This window comes from Oryctolagus cuniculus, chromosome 7, assembly GCF_051225735.1.
Source record: "Oryctolagus cuniculus isolate XC-2025 breed Fujian yellow rabbit chromosome 7, ASM5122573v1, whole genome shotgun sequence".
NCBI classification, from domain to species: domain Eukaryota; kingdom Metazoa; phylum Chordata; class Mammalia; order Lagomorpha; family Leporidae; genus Oryctolagus; species Oryctolagus cuniculus.
The window spans coordinates 59,669,331-59,691,519 of record NC_142873.1 but is presented as its reverse complement, the minus strand read 5'-3'; the positions used below and the strand labels follow the sequence as shown (position 1 = coordinate 59,691,519).

General features: G+C 48.2%; 2 protein-coding genes across 20 annotated transcripts in view; one reads left to right on the top strand and one right to left on the bottom strand.

Moving 5' to 3' along the window:
* CEPT1 (choline/ethanolamine phosphotransferase 1) overlaps nt 1-4,739 on the top strand; it is a 39,483-nt gene extending 34,744 nt beyond the window's left edge. For all 13 annotated transcript variants that reach the window (XR_016210804.1, XR_016210802.1, XR_016210801.1 and 10 more), the window contains 4 exons: nt 2,059-2,190; nt 2,624-2,782; nt 3,231-3,356; nt 3,950-4,739. Coding sequence is in view for 6 of the 13 variants with exons in the window: in XM_002715782.6 (XP_002715828.1) it covers nt 2,059-2,190; nt 2,624-2,782; nt 3,231-3,356; nt 3,950-4,069 (537 nt within the window). In the remaining 7 variants the exon portion in view is untranslated. The remainder of the gene's footprint in view (nt 1-2,058; nt 2,191-2,623; nt 2,783-3,230; nt 3,357-3,949) is intronic.
* Nucleotides 4,740-8,319: 3,580 nt separating this feature from the next.
* DENND2D (DENN domain containing 2D) overlaps nt 8,320-22,189 on the bottom strand; it is a 40,198-nt gene continuing 26,328 nt past the window's right edge. For 3 of the 7 annotated variants that reach the window (XM_089300157.1, XM_051856168.3, XM_051856170.3), the window contains 11 exons: nt 20,136-20,311; nt 19,174-19,286; nt 18,497-18,566; nt 17,721-17,798; nt 16,750-16,890; nt 15,308-15,456; nt 12,990-13,167; nt 10,248-10,289; nt 9,765-9,849; nt 9,248-9,487; nt 8,320-8,835 (listed from right to left, as the gene is read on the bottom strand). In XM_089300157.1, the coding sequence (XP_089156283.1) occupies nt 8,759-8,835; nt 9,248-9,487; nt 9,765-9,849; nt 10,248-10,289; nt 12,990-13,167; nt 15,308-15,456; nt 16,750-16,890; nt 17,721-17,798; nt 18,497-18,566; nt 19,174-19,286; nt 20,136-20,311 (1,349 nt within the window). In that variant the 3' untranslated portion in view covers nt 8,320-8,758. Of the gene's footprint in view, nt 8,836-9,247; nt 9,488-9,764; nt 9,850-10,247; nt 10,290-12,989; nt 13,168-15,307; nt 15,457-16,749; nt 16,891-17,720; nt 17,799-18,136; nt 18,567-19,173; nt 19,287-20,135; nt 20,312-20,919; nt 21,244-22,189 lie in introns of those variants that run through there. The other 4 variants (XM_089300160.1, XM_089300159.1, XM_051856169.3 and 1 more) reach the window with 3 other exon arrangements.

Sequence of the window (22,189 nt, the reverse complement as noted above, 5' to 3'; positions counted from 1 at the left end):
AGGGATCATCTGGTGAAGTTTAGTGTCCCAGTGACTCCAGCTTTCCCCTCACTTTGCTTCATATTTTCTTGTAGCTAATTTTTTCATTGTTTATGTGGGACCACAGTGTTTCTTCATCATCTCAAAGCTGTGTAGACAGGAAGAGAAAGGGAGACAATTTTAATCTTCTTTCAACGAATACCTATTAAGTGCCTACAACAACCGGGGCTCTAGAGAAAGTACAAGTCAGTTGAAGCAAAATCCTGCACTTAGGAGCTTACATGTTGGCCTATGTAACTAACATACATAACAAAAGTGATGAGAGTCCTGAGAATGTTTATGATACTTTGCTCCTGTGGTCTAAAGCTTGCTTGCTTACTTTGTGATTCAAGCCCTGTACTAATTTGCCAATTTCCTAATGTATGTGTTTATCACTTCTTTCAAAGGGCAACAATTTCCATGATCCTAAAGCAATTTTGTCAAATTGTAAATACTGTTATGACCAGTCAGTTCAGTCATTACATGGATTACTGTTATGCTGAGTTGGCACTTCCTCAGTACCCTGGTACTATTACAGGAATGCCCCCTTTTGCCAGAGAAGGCCTTTGTTTCTGGGATAGAAAAGCAAGAGGAGTGGTGGAGAGGCCAGGAACAAGGAAACTAGCCAAACTGTTGGGTTTCAGCCAGGTGCATCAGATTTGATTTGTAGTGTCCTTTGTTTTCTGAACTGGAGCAGAAAAATCTAGAGTTCAAAGCAACCATGGTTTTCTCCTGTACTGAAAACAAGTTGGACTGAGGAGTTGGATATCAGCTTAAGGGAAGATGAAGACCATTTAGGATGCTCCATAACATTCTAGACTTGATTTTTAGGGTGACCTATTTCACTTTGGAAAATTAAACACTACTGCAGTACAACTTGAAGTTGGAACAGTTGATTTCAATTTTTTTAAAACTGCAGTTTTGCAAGAGGCCATTGAGTTGTGTAAACAAAGTGAGTTCTTGAGAGTTTTGAGGAAATGTAGTTTTCAAATGTTAAGATTTATTTCTGCCAATGTTACTGGGGTTTTCTACATATAAAAATAGGAAGTGCCAAGTGTAAGTAGATGCTAGTCTAAAAATTTTAAATAGTCCTAATTAAATTGCTCTTTCTGTAACAACCCATTGCATGTTAAACTATCATGGGGTTTTAGAATCCTGTTCCTATAATGATTTGTTTCTGTCACCAGAACATATAACTTATTTTTCTATTGCATTGGTTTCAGTTCATATTGGACAAAATTTGAGACTAGAAAAGTAAGAGGAGTGCAAAGATGAAAATCTTAAATGATTTTAAAAATTCAGTACATTTCATTGTAAATGGTGGATACTGTGCTTGCAAGATTAAATGAATGGTATTAGTCCACTCATAAATTTTAGGTAAATCAATCCATATTGTCTATGTATAATATGATAACAATATATTGTTTACTTTTCTGAAAAGTAGATTTATATGTTAAAATTTTAGATACACAATTTGGACCTGTTTGGATGTGCTTTTTTTTTTTTCTCTTGCATATGAATGACCTCTTAACCGCCCTCTGCTTTTATTAGCTTCCTATATCCTCACAATTTGAAGTTGGGAACTCTTCTGAATACAACTTTTCTCTTTAATTCTCTTTTAGAGATTTTTTTAAACCAGTTGCAAATATTTCTTATATATCCATTCTTTCTCTCACACGGTAGTCAGAAATGTACCACAAATTTAGTGGTAGAATTCAAAATATGCATACAGAAAAAGGCAAGTACACTACTTTTTAAAAAATACCAGAAGACAACTTGGTTTACTGTTGCCAGACCTATGGGATCCATTAATTTATGACACAGATTGTTAAAGTTAGAGGTTGGGATCAGAAATGAGAATAATTTCTGTATAGCCTTATGTCTTGAGACTTGTTATATATTGCATGAAATGAGATGAAAACTTCTATTGCTTTCAGTACATGATAAACTGAGGGAATGGAAAGTATTTGAGAATATGAATAAAATATTTGTGCTAGTTGTATATATTTTAATTGTGTTCTCTCTCTCTACCCATTAAAGATTCCAGTGCTGAATATTCAAATGAAAATTTTTCCTGCACTTTGTACTGTAGCAGGGACCATATTTTCCTGTACAAATTACTTCCGTGTAATCTTCACAGGTGGTGTTGGCAAAAATGGATCAACAATAGCAGTGAGTATAGCTTAAGATGTCCAGAAATTTTTGCACTGGGTCTTGTTTTTCATTTGAAATGTATAAAATCACCTGTTAATTCAGAATTTAATTATCCTTAAGAAAAATAATGTTTCAAAATTTCTCAGCTTTAAATATAGATACATGCTCAATATTTGCATGTTTATTGTGCACACACAATAAAAACTTGAACACATACTTTTTTTTTAAATGTGACCTGATTTGTAAAAATAATGCTGTCCATTTAAGTCAAATTCTCAGTTCTTGCCTAACCTATTTGTGTTGTTGCTTTTTGTTAGCCATTCTGTTGTTCCATTTAGTTTATAGAAATTGCCAGCTTTCAGGCAACATGAAGCTCTTGGAAGTTTGAGTTGAACTGTGTTACAGCAAAAGCGTGTAGTATATTATTAAATCTTCTCTTTACTTTGTGCAGGGAACAAGTGTCCTTTCTCCTTTTCTCCATATTGGATCAGTGATTACGTTAGCTGCAATGATCTACAAGAAATCAGCAGTTCAGCTTTTTGAAAAGCATCCTTGTCTTTATATACTGACATTTGGTTTTGTATCTGCTAAAATCACTAACAAGCTTGTGGTAAGTACTCAGATTTTCATTATTTTGCTGTTAACTGTCTCATTTTGGTTTTATGGCCCTATTTTTCATTATGTGGCTTCCTAAGCAGTCCTAAAGTTTGAAGTCACAGCCTGTTGACATCAGCAAGAAAGCTATACCTTTTGTAAACTACAATTTAAGGTCATCGGAAGTTCTTTGAACCCCTACAACTTTTCACTTTTCTATTCCTTATTTAGTGGTTGTTTAGATTACCTGCTCTCCTTAGTCTCAGTCTCAACTGAAATTTAAGGGTATTGCTGAAAAGCATCTTTTGTGGAATTAGTTAACATGATGATCCCTTTCTTTTTCACATATGCTTCATATTTCTAAGTAATTGAAATAGATATTTGAACTCACTACTGATTTACTTTGTAGATCACAGTTGCTCTGTATGAAAATGTGGACATCACTGATTCTGTTTTATTCATAGGTTGCACACATGACAAAAAGTGAAATGCATTTGCATGACACAGCATTCATAGGTCCAGCACTTTTGTTTCTGGATCAGTATTTTAACAGCTTTATCGATGAATATATTGTACTTTGGATTGCCCTGGTAAGTATTTTGCCATGTTGTGTTTCATGATTTGGGAGCTACTTATTCTCTAGTTTTGGTAGGCCAATCCTGTGAGATAAATCATACAATTTTAATGATTTGAAGCATCAGAAATCCACATACGTGTATATGAAACTTTGTGAGAGCTCCCTGTGGCTTCAGAGTGGAGTCATTTTTTGTGTTATTGTTGTTAGTCCTGCCTACATCAATGTTCAACTCGAAACTTCTGATTATGGAAAGCAGGAGCTGGCAAACCACCCTGTGAGCCTAGAGCCTGTTCTGTAAATCAAGTCATATTGGATCCCAGCATGATCATTCATTTTTGTATTCTCTGTGGCTGTTTTCACACTATGATGGCAGACTCGGGCAGTTGTGACAAAGTGTGATCCACAGAGCTTGAAAAATGTACTGTCAAAGAATTTGTTGATCCTTATAAAGAAAAGATTATGTGGAAGTTGAGTTATTAAAACAGAGAACTGAGAGTGAATTTGAATTGAAGAGAAGCAGATCAAAAGCCACTTCTCTTTACTTTCAGGAATCTGAGGAAAGGCGTTACCATGTGCTGAGAACCTAACAGTCTCTCTTCTTTCTAGGTCTTCTCTTTCTTTGATTTGATCCGCTACTGTGTCAGTGTTTGTAATCAGATCGCATCTCACCTGCACATACATGTCTTCAGAATCAAGGTCTCTACGGCACATTCTAATCATCATTAATGATGCAATTGGTGTTTTATAGGAAACTCATGTTTTCTGCAGGAAAGAATCTGAAAATATTAAGGAGAAGGGGGGTGGATAAGAACAAATATAATTTATAATAATCAATGTTGTGTCACCTTTATTCTTTGTTACTGGTAACACTCCCTAACTATCCTGTGTGAGAATGGGAATTTAGTCCCATCCTGTAAATTGTACAATTGTCGTACAGAGTTTGGCCCAAGAAAGCATGCAGGGGAAAAAAAATATGCCATGTGTTTGTAATTATCCTGGATTCAGAATAATGGCATGAGGAGTAGATCTCCTGTGGTGGAGATTTCTGCTGTAGATTATTTGCTGGCCAAAAGATGGTTACTTTATAATTTTTAACAAATCATCATCTTTTAGTAACATCCTTGTTTAGTGTCTTCTAAAGCTATCTTTACTGAGAGCTCAGCTTGTGACACAGATACATCCCACTAGCTTGTGAGGGGGAACTAGTGGTAAAGACCTTGAATTTGGATTGAAAGGTTTCCTATCTTTCTTTACATTATTGAGGAAGTAATTTTTTTTATTGCTCAAGAAAAAGTATCTCTCATGGGCTTGGGAAGTCCTGTTAGCATGTGGAATCATGTGTTAACTTTGTCAATCCATTTTATTTTTTTAAATAAATATGTGATCCAAAAGCCAACTTTTCTCACTTTTATTCAGTGGAAAGATAAAGTAATTTTTAATGTCTTTTTTAAATGTAAGTAAAATTTATTTCTGTTCTTTAACAAGTAAGGAAATTTGATCAGCTGTGTTATCATTATGTATCCCATGACCTTTCTTTTCTGCAGAAACTATTTAACTTTCAAAAAGAGAACTGTGTTCATTTTCCCTCTTGAGTTCTTTATGTTATAGTCCATCACCTTAGTGATTATCAATTGTTTAAAAATCTGAAACCTTTGCTCTAATTTTTTTTCTGTTTTTTGTTTTTTGCCTGGATCTCTCTCAGCAGTTATTTTGTACTCCCTTCTTAAGTGCACTTTGAAGTGGGAAGCAGGTATGTTTCCATTGTATATGACTAGTTTGGTTACTTGAATGAAGACAGAGCTAGCATAAAAGGTTTAAACTGTTGGCTAAATATAGTAGCTTATTTTTTATTTGTATCCTGTTCGGTAATCAGGAATAAATAGTAGCTGCACTGCCTTGCATGGCAGCCAGAACTCTACTTTCTTGCACGTTTAATGGTTCCATCAGTACCATGTAGATCTGGATTAGCAATGAGAATTTTGATTTCATTTCCAGACAGTACAGGAGATGGAAACCTCCCATTACCTTGCTGGCAACTTCTCCACCCTCTGGGATAGAGAAATAGTTTATACAGGAAAATACCAAGGCAGATAAAGTTTTGGAAGGTAGGACAAAGCAGGACATGGAGGAAAAATTCGACTTGTTTCCACTGCATATCTGTCCTCTTATTTGATTATTACAACAGACAAAGCAGGTATTAATTGCCTGCAGTGGGAATTATGGCTAAATGGCATACCAGTGTGTCATAGCACTGCCATTTTTCAGAATGGAGCCTAGAACCCAAGTCTTCTGTATCCTGGTCCAGTGTGCTTCTTTCTATCACACTGGACTTTAATGAGCTAAAGCTACAGCCAGGATGCTGAGGGCTAACTGAAATGTGCATGCATATATTCTCCTACAGACTTGGTCAGTGTAGAGGGCATTTGAAAAGCATTCAGGTATTTGGTGTGGGCCTCTTTCAGCCCTAATTACCATCAGTATCAGATCACGGGCACGTGCGTAGGGAACCGCATCTGGCCCTGACTTTTCATTTACCTGGCCAAGTATCACAAAATCACCTGAACAAGTCTTGAAGAATTACGGACTTCTAAGTCCTAACTCTAGAGATGATATGACAGATTTGGGATGGGGCTTCAGAATATTTTCACAAGTGTTTCAGGAAAACCCAGTGCAAGAAAACCAGCAACCAAAGGCAGAAGGGGCCAGGAAACCAAAGAAGCAGACAAATCCAGGGGTACACAGAATAAATTTACTTTATTGGGGGCAATGCAGGGAGACAAGCAGTCTCGGGTGGGCAAGGTAGGGCCAAGACATAAAACTGCACATCAAGGCAGGGGGAAAATCTGGATTTTACACACAAAAATGGCCCATGCTAATTGAAGTACACCTGTACTTTCTCAAGAAATACTAATATTTCAGGCATTAAATAAGGGACATTTCCAGTGTGGTCCAGCAAGTCAAGCCCAGTAGCTTATGTTAATGATTTTGCTTACCCCACAGGGTTTCAGATGATTATCAGGCTTACCCAAAGGGCAAGATGATGGTCGCAGCCAGAATGGCTGCATCCCTACAGCAAGGTTACCAGGATCTTGGTTCATGTTCTGAAACCTTTTTGAGGCACAATTAAGTTTAGGAACCAGTGTTATAAACCACCTAAAAAAACAAGGTGATGATTCTTGGGAGCTGTGACAGGTAGCCACATTGTTAGGGATGGGATGTGGGCAGTGGAGCATCTGCAGCAGGTCTCTGTGTTCCCAAATCAGACTACATCAGCTTTAACTTCATTTGGGACCTCCTTCCTGTTCCGCTCTCCAAAATATTTGTTCAATGCACAGAATTCAGTGACTTCTGAGGACCACATTCACGTAAACACACAAAAATGTTTTATTTATTTTACACATTTGAAAAGTAGAGAAACAAAAGAGACCTCCCATTCATTGACACTCCCCAATTGCCTTCAACCACTGGGACTAAGCCAGGCCAAAGCCAGGAACCAGGAATTCCGTCCACGTCTCCCACATGGGTAACAGGGACCCACGTGCTTGAGCCATCACCTGCTGCTGCCCAGGATGCTCATTAACATAAAGATGGAATTGGGAGCAGAGCTGGGACTTGAACCCAGGCCCTCCATTATGGGATGCAGGTATCTAGGTGCATCTTAACCACTAGGGCCAAACACCCATCTCTAAACACACTTTAAAATTTGGGGGCAGGCCGGCGCCACGGCTCACTTGGCTAATCCTCCACCTGCGGCACCAGCACCCTGGGTTCTAGTCCCAGTTGGGGCGCCAGATTCTGTCCCGGTTGCTCCTCTTCCATTCCAGCTCTCTGCTGTGGCCCGGGAGTGCAGTGGAGGATGGCCCAAGTCCTTGGGCCCTGCACCCACATGGGAGACCAGGAGGAAGCACCTGGCTCCTGGTTTTGGATCAGCACAGCGCACCTGCCGTAGCAGCCATTTGGGGGATAAACCAATGGAAGGAAGACCTTTCTCTATATCTCTCTCAATGTCTAACTCTGCCTGTCAAAAAAAATTGGGGGGCAGGCATTTACTGCTGCAGTTGAGACACTTCTTGGGATATCCACATACCATTATTGGAGTAACTGTTTCAAGTTCTAGCTCCTCTGATACCCATCAAGCTTTCTCACCTGGGAGGCAGCACATGATGGTTCAAATATTGGTCCCTACACCCATGTGGGAGACCCAGATTGAGTTCTGGGCTCCTGGCTTCAGTTTGGCCCAACCCTGGTGGTTGTGGGCATTGGAAGAGTGAACCAAAAGATGCTAGATCTTTGTTTCTGTGATTTCTAAATAAAATTAAGGGGTGGGGGTTGAATTTTTCTAACAATAAAATGCTTCTGAAAAAGTGTCCCAGATCTTGGAGTGTTTAAGCAGAAACTGTCCATAGAGGTGTAGCAGGAGAAAGGAGCAGGTGTCACTGAACTCCTTTTGACTCTAAGGTTGTGACCTCTTTTCTGAAAAGGGAAAAAAAAGTCAGTGCACTAGTTGAAGAACTGAACTAGGCTTCCCAAAAAATAACCACCAGTTGGAGATAGGATATCTAAGACTAAAAGTAAAGAACTGGTCCAAACAGACCCATTTGTAGAAGTCGTGTAGTGTTCTCCACTCGCTTCCATGGACTCAAATCCCTACTTGGAGTTACCCTAGACAGCGATGGCTTCCCTCTGGCCAGAATCCTCTCCTGCTGGGGCTGTCAAAAAGCAAACCTACCTGGAAACAAGGACTCTGCTGCCCTGTGACCAGTACTGTTGCTACTTTTACCAGTATCTCTACTCTTCCTGATAGAAGTGGAGCCGCTGACCCCTAGGATTCTACACCTCCATGCACAGCCCACAGTTCAGGGCCACTGTGACCAGGTACTCCACTTCTCATCAGTTTACTCACACAAACACTGCCTCATTTTTGTGGTTCTGTTGGTTCTGTTCCTATAGTGGTAGCCAAAGAGACACACGAACAGTGAGATTTCCATCTTTATTCTCATCCTCACATTTCCATAGACCTCCTTTTTTTTTCAGTGTGGAGGAGCTGAACCTTTGGGCCACAACTGCGATCTCTATTGCTGGTTTTTTAACAGTCATTCCCAGGAAAGGGTGGTTGTAGCAGCCTCTAACCAAATGTCTGCAACACCTATACTACTATTACCTCCCCTGTGTCACAGCTGTCAAACATGTAGCTTTGAGCCCAGTTCTGTGAGCTTGGGGTCACAGCCCTCCAAAGTCTTGAGAAAGGTGGAATTAGCCCCAAATCAGACACCAGCTTGAAGCAAAACTTGGTCCCCAGGACTCGGGAGGAGGCTGTGGATTCCGAGGGCTGAGCGCTTCGCTGATCCTACCACACTGGCAGGGGCCGAAGTCCAGAACTGGCCTTTAGGTCTAGTCTCTCGCTCACCACAGTTCTTACTTCACCGACTTTTCCCTTGATTTCTTCTGTTTCTTCTGTTCCTCATATTCAAGTATTTTCTGTTGGAAGTAGCCTGTGGATTCAGAAACAGGCATGGGAGACATCTGCTCAAACTGTCACAAGCTCAGGAGTGAGGATCAGAAATACCTATCTTTGCACCCCACTCCCCTCTCAGGCCTCTAGAGGCCCAAGTACTCAGTTTGGCTCCAAAAGGCCCACACACAAAGGGAGGGCACTCAGCAGGAATTAGTTCTAAACTAAAAGAAGCAAGGGCCCAGTACTTCTAGCTGATGACTTAACAAAATGTCCATCCATGAGGCATCATCTCAGCCTTGGGCAGTAATCTCAGGTTACTTCCTTTCGGCCCTACTAATAGAACTAACAGCTATTCTGTGGGCCTCTGGAGAGAAATACTCTTTCCTCCACCCCCTCCATCCCAGAGGTGATGCTGTGGGATTGGATGTTTGGGGGCTGTCACCAGATACCTGCAGGAGGAGTTTTGCTCTTCTCGGCCTCCTGGATGAAAAGGGAGAAGAGCTGTGTCTTCACAAACTTCTTCACGAATCGGCGGTTAGTCTTGGAGGTCAGAGCCTTACAGAAGGGCCGTTCTTGGAAGTGGCCTTGCCCACTGGCTTCCCGCTTGATGTAGGAAGCATAGTGGCCTACAGTCTTGACAAAGAACTGAACGAAAGGGCCTGAAACGTGCTCATTCACTTGTTCTGAAGCTACAGGGGACACACAAAGGCCATGTCAGGTGGAAAGCTCTTGGGGAAAGTGGTAGGGTGGGGGTCATAGTTACTGGTGACTAATTGCAAGGGGAGGCTGGATCTGGGTTCTCTGCCATTGCTTAGGAGAAATATAAATCTCTTGTCCAGACTTGCTGCAGGATCTAGGTCTCTGGGGCTGTGCTAGGATTCTGAGTGAATTCATTTTAATTCGAGAAGGGAATTGTGCCCTTGAATGTCCTGGAAAACCCCAAAATAAGAGGGGCCTAGGACTTACTCTTTAACTCATTGATCCCTTGGCTAAGAGAGTCTAGGATGTCATCCTGAAGCTTTGGTGGCAGGATGTCTTTTTCATCACCAACCTAGAAGACAGAGTCAACCCAGGGTCAAGCAGTCAAGGAGGAGGTGTGGGGTGAAGGGAGGCATGAGTGTGCACCCCACTCCCCACCCCCAAATAAGCTGGGCATAGGAGAGAGACAGCCGAAGCTCTGCCTTCACTTCAGTTTGGTTCTAAACCTCGGCAAGTGATCCCCTTTTATCCCTGTGGTGCCCGGGTTACATTCCTTGCCTGAAACACACCGACACTGAGTGCCCTATAATGGAGTCCTCTGGGTCTCTGGACTCCTTGAGAGAGAGAAGGTCGTCAGTGCAGATCCCACTCAACAAAAGTGCTGGTGTTTGTTAAAATTAAGTGGAACACAGGTGAGACTAGTGGTTGAGTCAGCAGGAGACCTGCGGGGCTCTGAACCCAGCCACTTACAGACAGTAAGAAGGTTCCTTCATGCAGATCCACCAACAGGACCTGAAATAAACACAGAATGGCTATACCTTGGAGAACTTAGCATCCCCCTTTATGCCCAAAGTTATCCCTTCGGGTAATGTAATGGTAAAATCAACATCTTCCATCCTCATTTCCTGTCTGGCATCCTCATCCCCACCAATCCCCTCCAGAACTAGTTCCCTTCCTGGGGAAAGGGTGTATGTGTGTCTAAGGAAGGGGATAGGAAAAAGAGCTAAGAAAGAAAATGCAACATGGGGAAATCACAGCCAGTCACTCCCTGAATACAACACCGCTCGTAGTGATTACTTCCACAAATGCAGCATTTAGCATATGGCACGCCTAAGTGCCTTGCACAGTGTCTCATGGAATCCTCAAAGCAGTACAGCTGTCGTCAAGGCTGCAATTTCCTCCCTACGGCTGTGCTCCAACTCCCTGTGCTCTGGTCAGCTTCAGGAGAGAGGTGCATGTGTTTTGATCTTTTAATGCTTGCCACAATTTTATGAACAACTGCCTGGAGTTCTATTTAAAAGTTCCCTCAGTGCTTTGGGCCTTCCAGCAGGAGCCTCAGCAAGGAAAGGAGATGAGCCCAGGGTCAAGGGAAAAAGGGAAATAAACGAACCCCAGGCCGAGAGCAAAAGAGACAGAAAAGAAGTGAGGGAGGAGATCATGCGTCTAGGCTGCAAGTGAGACAAGCATGGGGCTGGAACTCAGAGGACCAGGGTTCTACCCACCTGCCCCTGTCACAGCCTGAGGGGTCTTCCAATAAGACCAGAGATTACAAGTGGGCCTCCTGCTGGCATATCTTTGATCCTCAGAGTATTTTTGAATAATTTGATGAGTTTCCAATATTTAAATTGAATTCCCGTAAAATTTGAACTTTTGACCTCTCTTGAAAAGTCAGAAACTTGAACACTGACCCATATTTCTGAAGGATGATCATCAGCTGCCCCCTTCAGGCAAGCATGCGGTCACCAGTTTGCCATAATCCCCCAGATCCTGGGTTGGTCATTTAGGACCCTGTGTTGGCCTCATCTTTCTGGTTTATGACCTTAGTTTGACAATAGGGTGTGAATAATCCCTCTTTGCTCCCCCTTCTTTGAAATACAAGGAGGAAAAAAAGTATGCCAAAAACAGAGTGCGCACTGTAATTATGTATCACCAGGGGAGAAAAGTTGAACTAGTCCAGGCCTGAAACCACTTGTATACATAGGCTCAGATGCCTTCATGTAGAGAAAGCTGTTCATTGGCCAGGGTGGGTGGAGGGAGGCTGGGAGGAAAGATATGTTGAAAGACTAATTTTTTTTAGATTGTTCCCAGAAATCTTTCCAGTATTGGGGTATATTATTGCCTGCAGAGTGATCCCTTCCAAACAGCTTACAGGGAAGGCCAAGGGATCCCCTTTCCCCCAGCACACACAAACACGCACCCTGCACACATGGCCCTCACTCCTCCTCCTCCCCTGCCCATTTCAGAGCACTGATGAGGAAGAAAATAGGCCAAGTCTCTTCGAGGGCAGGAACCTTGGGTGTCTTCCTGCCTGGTCATTGTGGGGAGGAGCCACAGCTTCCCAGGAGCTGGAGTTGCAGAGTCAGGAAGTTTCATAACTTGTGGGGTTGGGACATTTTAAGTTTTATTGCTAAACACGGGGCTAATACTCTCTCCCAGTTAGTCACATGGCTAAGGGTGGTTCAAAGGGCATGTGTACTCAGCAGTCCCGGGGAAGGGTGGGAGGGCCAGGGAGCAAAGAAGGGAAACAGCCTGCTTCTAGCTCTCCCAAGAACACGTCTCATAAAAAGGGCTTTGGTTGTTTTCTGTGCCAGGTCTCACTGTTCCTTATGTGGCCTCAGATGTGTCAACTGAGTTCTCTGGACCTTAACTGTCCCTTAAGTAAAATGGGAACCCTCCCTTGTAGGGCTGGCTGCACACCTCTGCAGCAGTAGCTTACTTCTGAGACTCCACCTCTCCCCTTTCTTGGCACAGAGGAAGTCAGTTGTTAGCCAGGGCAGATGTTCCCCAGTATCTCTCTAGTCTCGAATGCTGTAACATACTATCCTTTGGAGGTTCCCACTGACAAGCAAAACAGAGCACATGCTTTGAGTTTTTCTTCCAGCATCAGGGATATTTCTTGCTATTGATGGCCACTTTCATACCTGAGCCCTCTGGCTGGGTCAAGGACACTGCCAAGAAGTAAGAAGCTAAGAAAAGTCAAAGGGAACTCAGCCCTGTACCCTCCATAGCCACCTGGGTACTGAGCTACTGAGAAAGATGGCTCTTGCTGCAAAAGACTCATTGTTTACAGGCCTATGTTACAGCTCACATCCAAGGAATCCGAATGAGTTCTAGCGGAGTGTGTGTTACACATACCAGCTGTGCCCATCCAATTCAGATGGAGGTGGGACATCCCTTAGGCTTTTTGGGGGCTAGCTGGTGTAGGACAGTCTGATGACCCCTGAATAAGCTGTGTGTCACCTCTTCATCCCAACAGGAAATCATTGAAGGTGAAAAGACAATGCTTACTGAGCATCAAGTACATGTGGCAGCAGGCCAGGAGTCTTACGCAGGTTCTGTCCCCCAGAACCCCTAGGAGTTGGACACTCATCCCCACATTACAAATAAGAAAGCGTGGCTGAAAGAGGCGGAGTGATCTGCCACAGGTCACCAATCACAAATCACACAGCAGGGCTGGGATCCAAATCACGCACCCTTCTTGTTGCTCCATACCTCTTCCATGGGGCTGTCCATAACCTCCTGCAGGAAGCGCATCTGCACACCAACCATGAAGGGGGTTGGGCAGCAGACGGTAGCGAGAAGGCTCTCGGGGACAACAGGGATGTAGGTGTGTGCCCAGCTGAAGGGGTAGAGGAGTGCGGCAGTAGCGTGGATGCACTGAGACAGGGTGCTGGGACAGAGAACAGAAGTGAGAGAATGAGAGGGCCCCCTGCACCTCCACGCTGCACACCCAACCCTCACAACCCACCGCCACAGGAGCTTCCAGAAGTGCAACTCTGGGAGCCCTGCGGCTCACAGAGCTTGTAACCACCTGTCGCTGGGAGGGGAGGAGCAGGAGCGGCGGCCAGGGCTCCTCCAAGGGTGAGGCCTCTATTTGATCCTTCTTTCCCTGGTCCCTCAGTCTTCTCAACTCATTACTGACAACAAATAGAAGTGGCCCACAAGAGGGGAGGGAAGAAGCTGTCTCCTCCCTCAAGCAGATCATTGCTTGAGCCCTTGCGGAGCTCGTGGTGCAGTGAAGACAGACAGGGACACACTGGGAGCTCCGCCGCAAGCCAAAGCCTTCTTTTCCTCTTTATGTCTGCACCCTCCTGCCCAGCCTTGACCTCACACAGCCCCTGGCCACTGGAGCCCAGGTTGGTGCCTGAGTTAGCCTGGGAAATCCCTCGCTTCCAGGAACCTCTGCCGGGCCATTCCCACGCGGAAAGTCCCACAGAGGTGGCTCCTCCAGCCTTTCCAGCCAAGCACTGCTCTGGTGTCTTTGCTGCCCAGGTCACAGCTCAGCCTCCTTCCTCAGCCTACCACGCACGCAGCCCCACTCTGTCTTCCCTCTTTTCCACCAGCTTCCAAGGCTCCTCAACACTCCAGCCAAATCGCCCCAAAGCCAAGGCCAATAAAAACACAGATGTGGAAACCTTGTTTCAGTTCTTTGTATCGGGACTGCACGTCCTGAGTTAGAAAGAGGAGTTCTCTGAGAGCCTAGCAAGAGAGCAGGCTGACTGCAGGTTCCTGCCCTGCCTGGCTTTGGGGGTCTACAGACCCGGAGCTGAAAGGAAGTGAGGGGTAGTGGCAGGAGGGAAGCCCTGCCCCCTTTATTTCCTGACCCCTAACTTGAGCAGGGAGGGCCAGAACCCCAGCTGCAGCCACTATGAATCTTCCATACAGGCCAGGCATGGGAGAGTCACTTCCTAAGTGAAAGACCATGCCGCTCCCTGCAAGGAGCAGCCTGCAACAAGTTCTTTCTCAGTTATCACTGATGTTTCTTAGAATTCTCACCACGCAGAAGCCACTCCCTGCCCAAACTTCCTCTCCTCTGACACCCCTGACGTCCACCTGACCCCACCCCACTTCTGTTTGTTCCCTAAACATCTTTGCTTTCCCTTCCTTCCTAGAAGATAGAACCAGGGCTCCCAGCCCAATGTCGTCGGTTCTCTCCCTCCTCAGATAGGAAGGTCAATCCCCTACTATTTGTATTTCTTTTGTGTTCTCCATTCTGCCACTTTTCTCCCCATATCTTTCTTGGACCTGAAGGCCCTCGGGAGGAAACCAGTTCATGAAAGCACCCTGCTTCAACTACACGCAGGGATACACTCAGCCATGAACCTAAGAACAGCTAGTGCTTACCACTATGTGCCTGCAGGGCGCCAAGTACCTCGTGTGTCTGATTCCTTCTCTTCCTCTCCACGGCTTTACGAGGTAGGTGTAATCACTTCCATTTTATAGATAATGACTTCAAGAAGTTATTAATAAACTAACAAAGGGGACCCTCCTAGCTAAAGGCAGAAGGAGAGCAGAGTTTGAATCTCATTCTGCTGATTTTTCTGGGCTTACGCTTTCAACTGCTAAGCAATTCTACAGCCCCTGAGGTCAAGGGCCAGGTCTTGGTTGTGCCTTCCCAGTGCCAGGCACTTGACAAACAGTAGACACATCATAAATGTTTGCTCAGTGAGTAAATAAATGGGCTTTGCCTCTGTCCCATCACAGATGTTCCTGTCCTGTTCTCCACCCTCCTTCCATCCCTCCGTGTTGCAAGGGCAGCATCCTGTCTGCATCCACCCTAACCAGTCCCGCCTGGGCTGTCCCAGGTAAAACTTCATGCCATTCTCAGAGCTAAGTCAGGGACCTCCTTCCAGAGCAGACAATCAGATCCGGAGGGAGGGGCAGGGGAATGTGCAGACCCAGGAGCTGGAAGTGGGAGGATGGGCATGTGGGGGTCCTACAGTCGCACTCCCCCCCCAGAACCCCTGTCTGTTCTCTGGAACCCAGGGGTACCAGCCAGTCCAGGCGAACTGTGCAGTGGCTGGGCTCACCTCAGCCCTTCTGCTAGGAAGATGATTTTTCTCTCCAGCACCGCAGAGGCAAAGATCTGAAGAATCTGCTCAAAACGGAGGCAGTCCAACAGAGAGCTAAAATCCACGTGTTCTAGATGGGAGTCCAGGGGCCGTGTCAGTGAGATGAACTGTGGGGAAACCAGGCCGAAGGGGAAGCACGTCACAAAATGGCGCATGCCCCGGGCTGCTGGGCCTCACCTCCACGCTCCCCGCGGGGGAGATCCATGCCGCCTTTCGTCCCCTGCTTTTCTCCTCTGCTCTGAGGCCAGTGAGAGCGGCAGCTTTGGCAGCGTCCACATGTCCCGTCCACCACTGGCCCCTGTCCCTGCACTCCACCGCAGCGACACCTCGGGCTCCTGGAGCACATCTCGGCCTTCCTGGGTGGGCCTCGCCGCCTGCGCTGTCCACCTGCCTTCATTCCCATCCTCCTCCAGGCCCCAGAGACCCTCCCCAGTCCCCTCACACTTCCCCATCTCTCTCCTCAAGCGAACCCCTGTTGCTTTGTTCTTTTCCTCACGATGGTATCATCTTTAATCATGTATTTAACGGTGTGTTGGCTCATTTAATGTCTGTCATCACTGTGTACCCAGAAAATGGCATAGCGCGGCACATCACAAGCACTGGGTACTCGTATTTCCAAGTAAGTGAAAAGCCCAAGGCTCCCGCCCTATTTTTCCACAGGGAAGCCAAGGTGCAGAGGGGCACACAGGCTGTCCTCCATTCCAGGGGCCAGGACTGGAATTCTAGACCAATGTACCACTTGCCATCTCACTCTGCTCAGTGCCTTGAAACAACAGCATCCCCTTAACTGTAAAGCAGTTTTGTGTGTGTGTGTGCAAATTGCTGAAATCTTTACTTAGTATAGAGTTGGGCTTCTGTGTACAAAGTTAATTGAAAATGAACCTTAATGGAGAATGGGTCTGGGGAGGGGAGAGGGAGAAGGAGGAGGAGGAAGGGTGGGAGTATCAGTGGGAGGGTGAGTATGGTGGGAAGAATAACTACATTGCTAAAGTTGTACTTACGAAATCTGTATTTCTTGAAAAATAAATTAATTAAAAAATAGCATCATCACGTGGTGTGGGTGGGGACTTAGGAGTGGGGATGGGATAGATGGAGGCCTGTAAGGTGGAGAAATAGGACAGATGTGGGACAATAGGGTGGGGTGTCAAGGCAAGTGGCTGCTTAGGGGATCAATGTACATGGTTTGTTGATGACAAATAAAAATTCTGATTGGCTTGAAGAGTAACCAGGTGCTGTGGGCATCAGGTTAGAAGGAAAGTCTGGCTTTGATTTTTTTCAGCTCTGCCAATAATTCTAACCAAGTGCCAGTCCCCCACCTAGTTCAGTTTCTAGGTACTTTGACCCGGTGAGGGGAAAAACCAGGGTGAGCCCACCCAATCCAGCTCGTCCTGCTAACCTACCTCAGTGCCTGAGTCGGGGATGAAGCTCTTGAGCGTGACCGTCTTCCCAGGAGCAGGGAAGGCCGCCTCTCGGAGGCCCTGCATGAATGGGTAGATGACGGCCATGGAGATCTGATGCCTCTTCTCCACTTCATCCAGGATCTGCAGGGAAGCCACGGCTCAGAGGGCGCTCCTGGGCTGGGGGCAGAGAGCTCACGGGATCCCCAAGCACTGTCGGGCTCTCACGCTGGTCCAGCTACTCCTGCTGTACTTTGAGGCTCCTCCACCAGCTGCTTCTCTCTCTGCCTCCTTGGCAGAACTTGTCCCACACTGAACAATCTGCTGCTTTGGGCCTGCACACCACCTACTTTCCCCCCTTGCCTTCTATCAATCCATATTCCCCTCTGTCCTAGCAACACAACACTACCTTCTCAGGAGGTGTTGTCATCCCACACTTATTTGGGCGCCATTTCTGGTTGCCACTCTGGTCATGGCACAGGTGCACAGGCACTCAAAGGACCCCCAAAGCAGTCAGAGGGAGTCGGAGCCCCTGCCGAATGACAACGGCCCTCCTGTGTGTTCGGTGCTCTGCCTTTAGGAAGATGCCTCTCTTAAGGCACCTTGTCTGAGCCCCACTCCAAGCTGCGAGATAGGACAGGGAGGGATCGTCACCTCCATGGGATGGCTGAGGACATGGAAACTCAGGGCGGAAACCTCCCGAGGCTGGGCCTGCTCCAAGCACTTCCTAACCCGACCAGAGTGAGAACAGCGGCTCCCTCCACAGCGGGAGGCAACGGTCCCCTACATTCAGCCTTCACTTTTCCCTAAAATCAAGTCGTGCCCAGGTCCCTCAGCCTCGGCTCTCCCAGGTGTGCCTTGATGCCTACCCAGGCTGTAGGGGAGGGTGCCGCTGAGGGCGGGGCTGGCAGGAGGGCAGCGCCTAGGAGCTGAACAAGCCTAACAGGCCCCTGGGAATCCCGCTCCACTCCTACCTTGGAGAACAAGCCAAAGCAGCCGATGCAGCTGATGATGCAGTACACCTGGGGAAGGCGAGGGCCGGGGCCGGCGGGCTGGAGGGGACAGAGAGGCACCTTCAGGGTTGTACCCTCCCCAGGGGCTTCTGCCAGCTGGGGCTGATGGGGCACAAGACATGGGGAGTTGGGGGTGGGTCACATGGAGCAGGGCCTGGCTACACAGGGACTTCAGTCACGGGACAGGCAGCAAGGAGGTCAGAGCAGCCACCAAGGTCAAAGGAAGATGTCCCTCAGGGGCCAGCAGGCTCATGGGTAAGCGCTGCCACCTTCAGGGCCAGCAGGATCAGGGGCTCAGCAAAGAGAGGTGAAGGTGAAGGCAACTTGGAGACTCCCCCTGAGACCCAAGGATTGAACCTAACTGCCCAGATCCTCACCTCTGCTCTGGGAGGCCCTGGGGTCTAAGGCAAGCAGGCCTGGCCCGAGAAGGCAGGCAGAGGAGTCAGTCGGAGCCTTTCCCAAAGAGGGGAGCTGTTGAAAGCAAAAGCTGGGGGGCAGCACAGACCAGGCATGGCCAGCAAAGGTCCCCAGGGGGACTGAGGAGGGGCATCGTGTCCTCATTCTTGGGGGTGGGGGTTGCAGAGTGGGCACTAACATGGCAGCAGGTGCTGGGCTGGGCTCTCTCTCTAACCACCACTGCCAGGGAGGCTGTGCTTTTGTAACTGAGACTTGAGGGAGCCCAGCTGTGGAGCTGAGTAGGCTGCAGAGAGGAGGGGGCAGTTCTGAGCTGCACAGACCAAGAGGCGCCTGCAGTATCCAATCTTCCTGCTCCCATCCACATTGGTCAGGACGAAGGAGAAGGTCTCCCTAAGAAAGAGCAGACAGATGGGCAGTGTCAGAGGCTGGAGAGGAGGGCCGGGGGCTGCTGACCAAACATGGCAGCAATAACACCAGTAACTACTAAGTGCTCATTGGTGTCAAGCTCTCAATGCATCTCCTCATTTAGTTCTCAAAACAACATTTTGCTGCAGGTTCAATGATTCTTCCTCCTCAAAATGAAGGAGCTGAGGCTCTGAGAGGGTGTTCTTATCCAGGCTCATTCAGCTCCAAAACAGGGAAACCAAAATTCAACCTCAGTCAAATTCCAGGGCTTGAGTAAGGGCCTTTGCTACACGGCCTTCTTAGAGGCCACACTCTTCTGGACCTTCTGCTAAGTCCAGCTTCTGCCAGTGGCAGGGTCGAAATGAGTGATTACTGCTCCAAGGACAGGCAAGCAAATTTCAGCCATCTTTGGACAGAGGCAGTCAAACATGGCCTTGAGGGACCCCAGACAAGAGGCTTAGAAATGAATCCACTCTACTCGCTGGCAGGAAATTAGCATAGAGCCCAGGTGAGGGGGACCACAGGAGCCACATGGCTTCTTCCTGTCACTTTTCCCCCTATCAGATGCCCCGTCCCAGGGCTGAGCAGTTACCTGGGATACTCAGTGAGTGGGGCCCACTCATTCCCATCTGGGAAGCAGAACAAGGGGATGGCTTTGAGCAGCCGCTCCTCTTCCTCCTGCTGGCCCCGCAGCAGGTTCTCCCGCTAGAAGGAAAGGGAAAAGAATGAGTGGATTGTGGAGGTGGGAGCAGGGGCGAGAGGAGGGGGCTTGAGGGCTGCAATCTGAGGATAAGCTCTCCCACTGGTATGGGCAGCAAAGCTTGCTTCTGCCTGTCACTCTGCAGTCTGCCTTCTGGGGTCTGGCTGGAACGACCCCCAAAGTTAAGACAGGCCCTCCTGGGTCCTATCGACATGAACTGAGTTAGACTTCAGTGTCTTGAGGATCTGTGTATTCAGGAAGGGAGTCGGGGCCACCGTGAAGACAGAAAGGCCCCGAGATGGCCAGCCCTGTGGGAAGATGACATCAGCGAGATACCACATCAGAGAAGAGAAGCGGCCAGCTCAGTTGCTGCATCTGTGCACAAAAGGGGTAAACGAGCCCTTTCACCCTGGGCATGGGCACACAAGAAGGGACCCTGACAGAGTCTGAGGTCTGCCCATCAGCCAGGCGCCTGCCCCACCCTCTCCCTCCCACACAGCCGAGGGAGGGGATCCATTCCAGGAGGACTGGCAGAAGGTAAGCTTCTCTGCCAAGATGGGTGATGGAACTTGAAAGAACTAGGAGGTCCCAAAAAAGGGCACAAACTCTAGGCTTGCTTCCCCGCTGGCGAGCCTAGTGCAGACCTAGATTTCTGTGGGTGATAACAGAAACCCAGGGCTGGGCTGAGAAGGAAATGGAGAGCCGTGAGCTCAGAGCGCAGGGCAGCTCCGGACTCAAGCCCAGAAAAGATGGGAGAAGGAGAGGGGACCTCAGCGCCACCACCATGCAAACACTCCCATGTGCTCATCTGCTCTCCTCCCCCTCCTCTCCCCTCCCCCCACCCCAGGTCTTACCTTGGGAAACTGGTAGGTGATGGTGGGCTCATAATCATTCGCTAAAAGCTTTTTTTTTAGGGAAACCACAAGAAGGTATTCAAAGAAATGCTGTCCTCCAGCGAAGTTGGGCAGAGGGTGTTCCTGGGCCCTTTCTGGTTCCTTCACAGCTTCTTCCCGATTGCCCTGCGGAGCTCCTGGAACCAAGACACGGGGGCCCACTCACTATCTCCTCCACCCAGTCAGTCCCAGAGCGGAGTCTGGGGGAATCCGGGCAACTTCCACGCCTCAAGGCCGCCTCACCAACACCAGATACCCACAGCCTGACCTGCACCGGCGGTCACGAAACGGGATCAGAGCCAAGTGGGCAGTTTCCACACCTGCCCTGGGAGACCTGAAAGCACGGGGAGCTGGCAGGAGGGAAGAAACCACTGGTGTGGAGCCAAGGAAATGTAATACAGAGGCCGCGGGCAGGCCCAGTGCCCGGGGGTGGGGGTGGGGGTGCCAGCCTCCGCCTGCTCACAAGGTGCCCCGGGCAGTCCTGGAACCGTGTGCCCCAAGAGAAAACTGGGACTACACAATCAGAACAAGCCCACGGTACATGTGACCATGAGCTCCAGCAACCCCCGCGGCGGCACGGCCCACTCCACACACCAGCAGGGAAAACTTCCCTGCCTGTCACATGGGGGCCCATGTGGAGGTGGAGACACAAGGGAAGAGGAGAAAGGAGCATTTTAAGGAAGAGACAGCCAGCCCATCGAAGACGACCACCCTACACAGAAGGAAGTGGGTGTGCAGTCCTGACCTGCTCTGCGGCGAGGAAGCCGGTTTCGGAAGAGCCTTAGCGCCCGGCCCACCACTTGTCCTTCCATCTTCCTGGACCTTCAGGGCATGGAGTACCCCCCTCCCCCCAACACGGGCTGCCTACAGAGAGCCCGCGAGAGGAGCTGCTACGTCAGTCCCTGGCCACAGGCCCCTGCTGTTGTCCTCGGAGGCGGGGAGAGCAGTTTCCATCCTGTGCACCCTTCCGGGGAGCAAGAAGGATGTGCCGGGGGCCCAGGAGGCAGCCCGACGCAGGCACTGACAGAGGCAGCATCCTGGCACCGCCGCTCAGATCTCAGCTCCTCCCAAGAGCCCCAGGGTGTGGTGAGAGAAAAGGTCATGAGCAAACACCTCCGCAACCCAGCTGCTTCCAGGCTCAGGGCTTTGAATTCTGGGTGCTGAGCGCATGGTGAATTTCCTACAACCTTGGGACAGTGAAGAACGCCCGATAGCATCAGACCGTGGCTACTGGAACCTCACTGGTCTCGGGACAGGCATCTGATAGCCCCGTAACTTGGACTGCGGGACTTCCACTTCTCAACCCGGCCAACAGCAGCCAGCAACCCCTGCAAGGTCACCTGCCACCCTGCCGAATGTCCAGGACTTCAGGACCCCAATCAAGAGCACATGAGTAAACACACTCCCAGAAGCTGGAATGCCGCCGCCTTCCCCGGATTAAGATAAGTAAACTAGACGTGATAACTATCTGAATGCTTTAATTCTTCTAGAACAGGAGGGAACCCTGGGAATCAATAGAGACCCCACAATAGAGACCTCTCCCACTGGTGAAGCCCAAAGCAAAGTCTAGCTCATTCCTGCTCTTCCAGGAATACCTCCAGTGGGGAACTTCTCACCCCCGGCAACAGTCTGGGGCTGAGGCAGAGAGTTCCGTCACTGGGACCTGTTCCAGGGCTCCCTCAGATTCTCTCTTCCCAAATAGGAAGCCCTGACTCAGGAGACTGACCCTGGGCTAGCGCAACTGACCGGTTGCATCAGCAGCCTGAAGGTCACTTGTTGGAAAGCATCTGGGTGACCTCCAGCGACCCCCACTCCTGCTCAGCCTTTCGCCCTGCAGGGCCGCATCAACAGTTCTGCCCATGCTACAAGAAGAGCTGCTAGCTTATTTCTGTGTCCAGAGATGGGGCAAGAGAGAATAGCAATAAGTCGCCTAGGATTCTCACAGAAGCCCCTGAATGAAAACAATGCATGGGGTCAGAAGAAAGGACTTTTACCAAACTGCCTCAAAGATGATG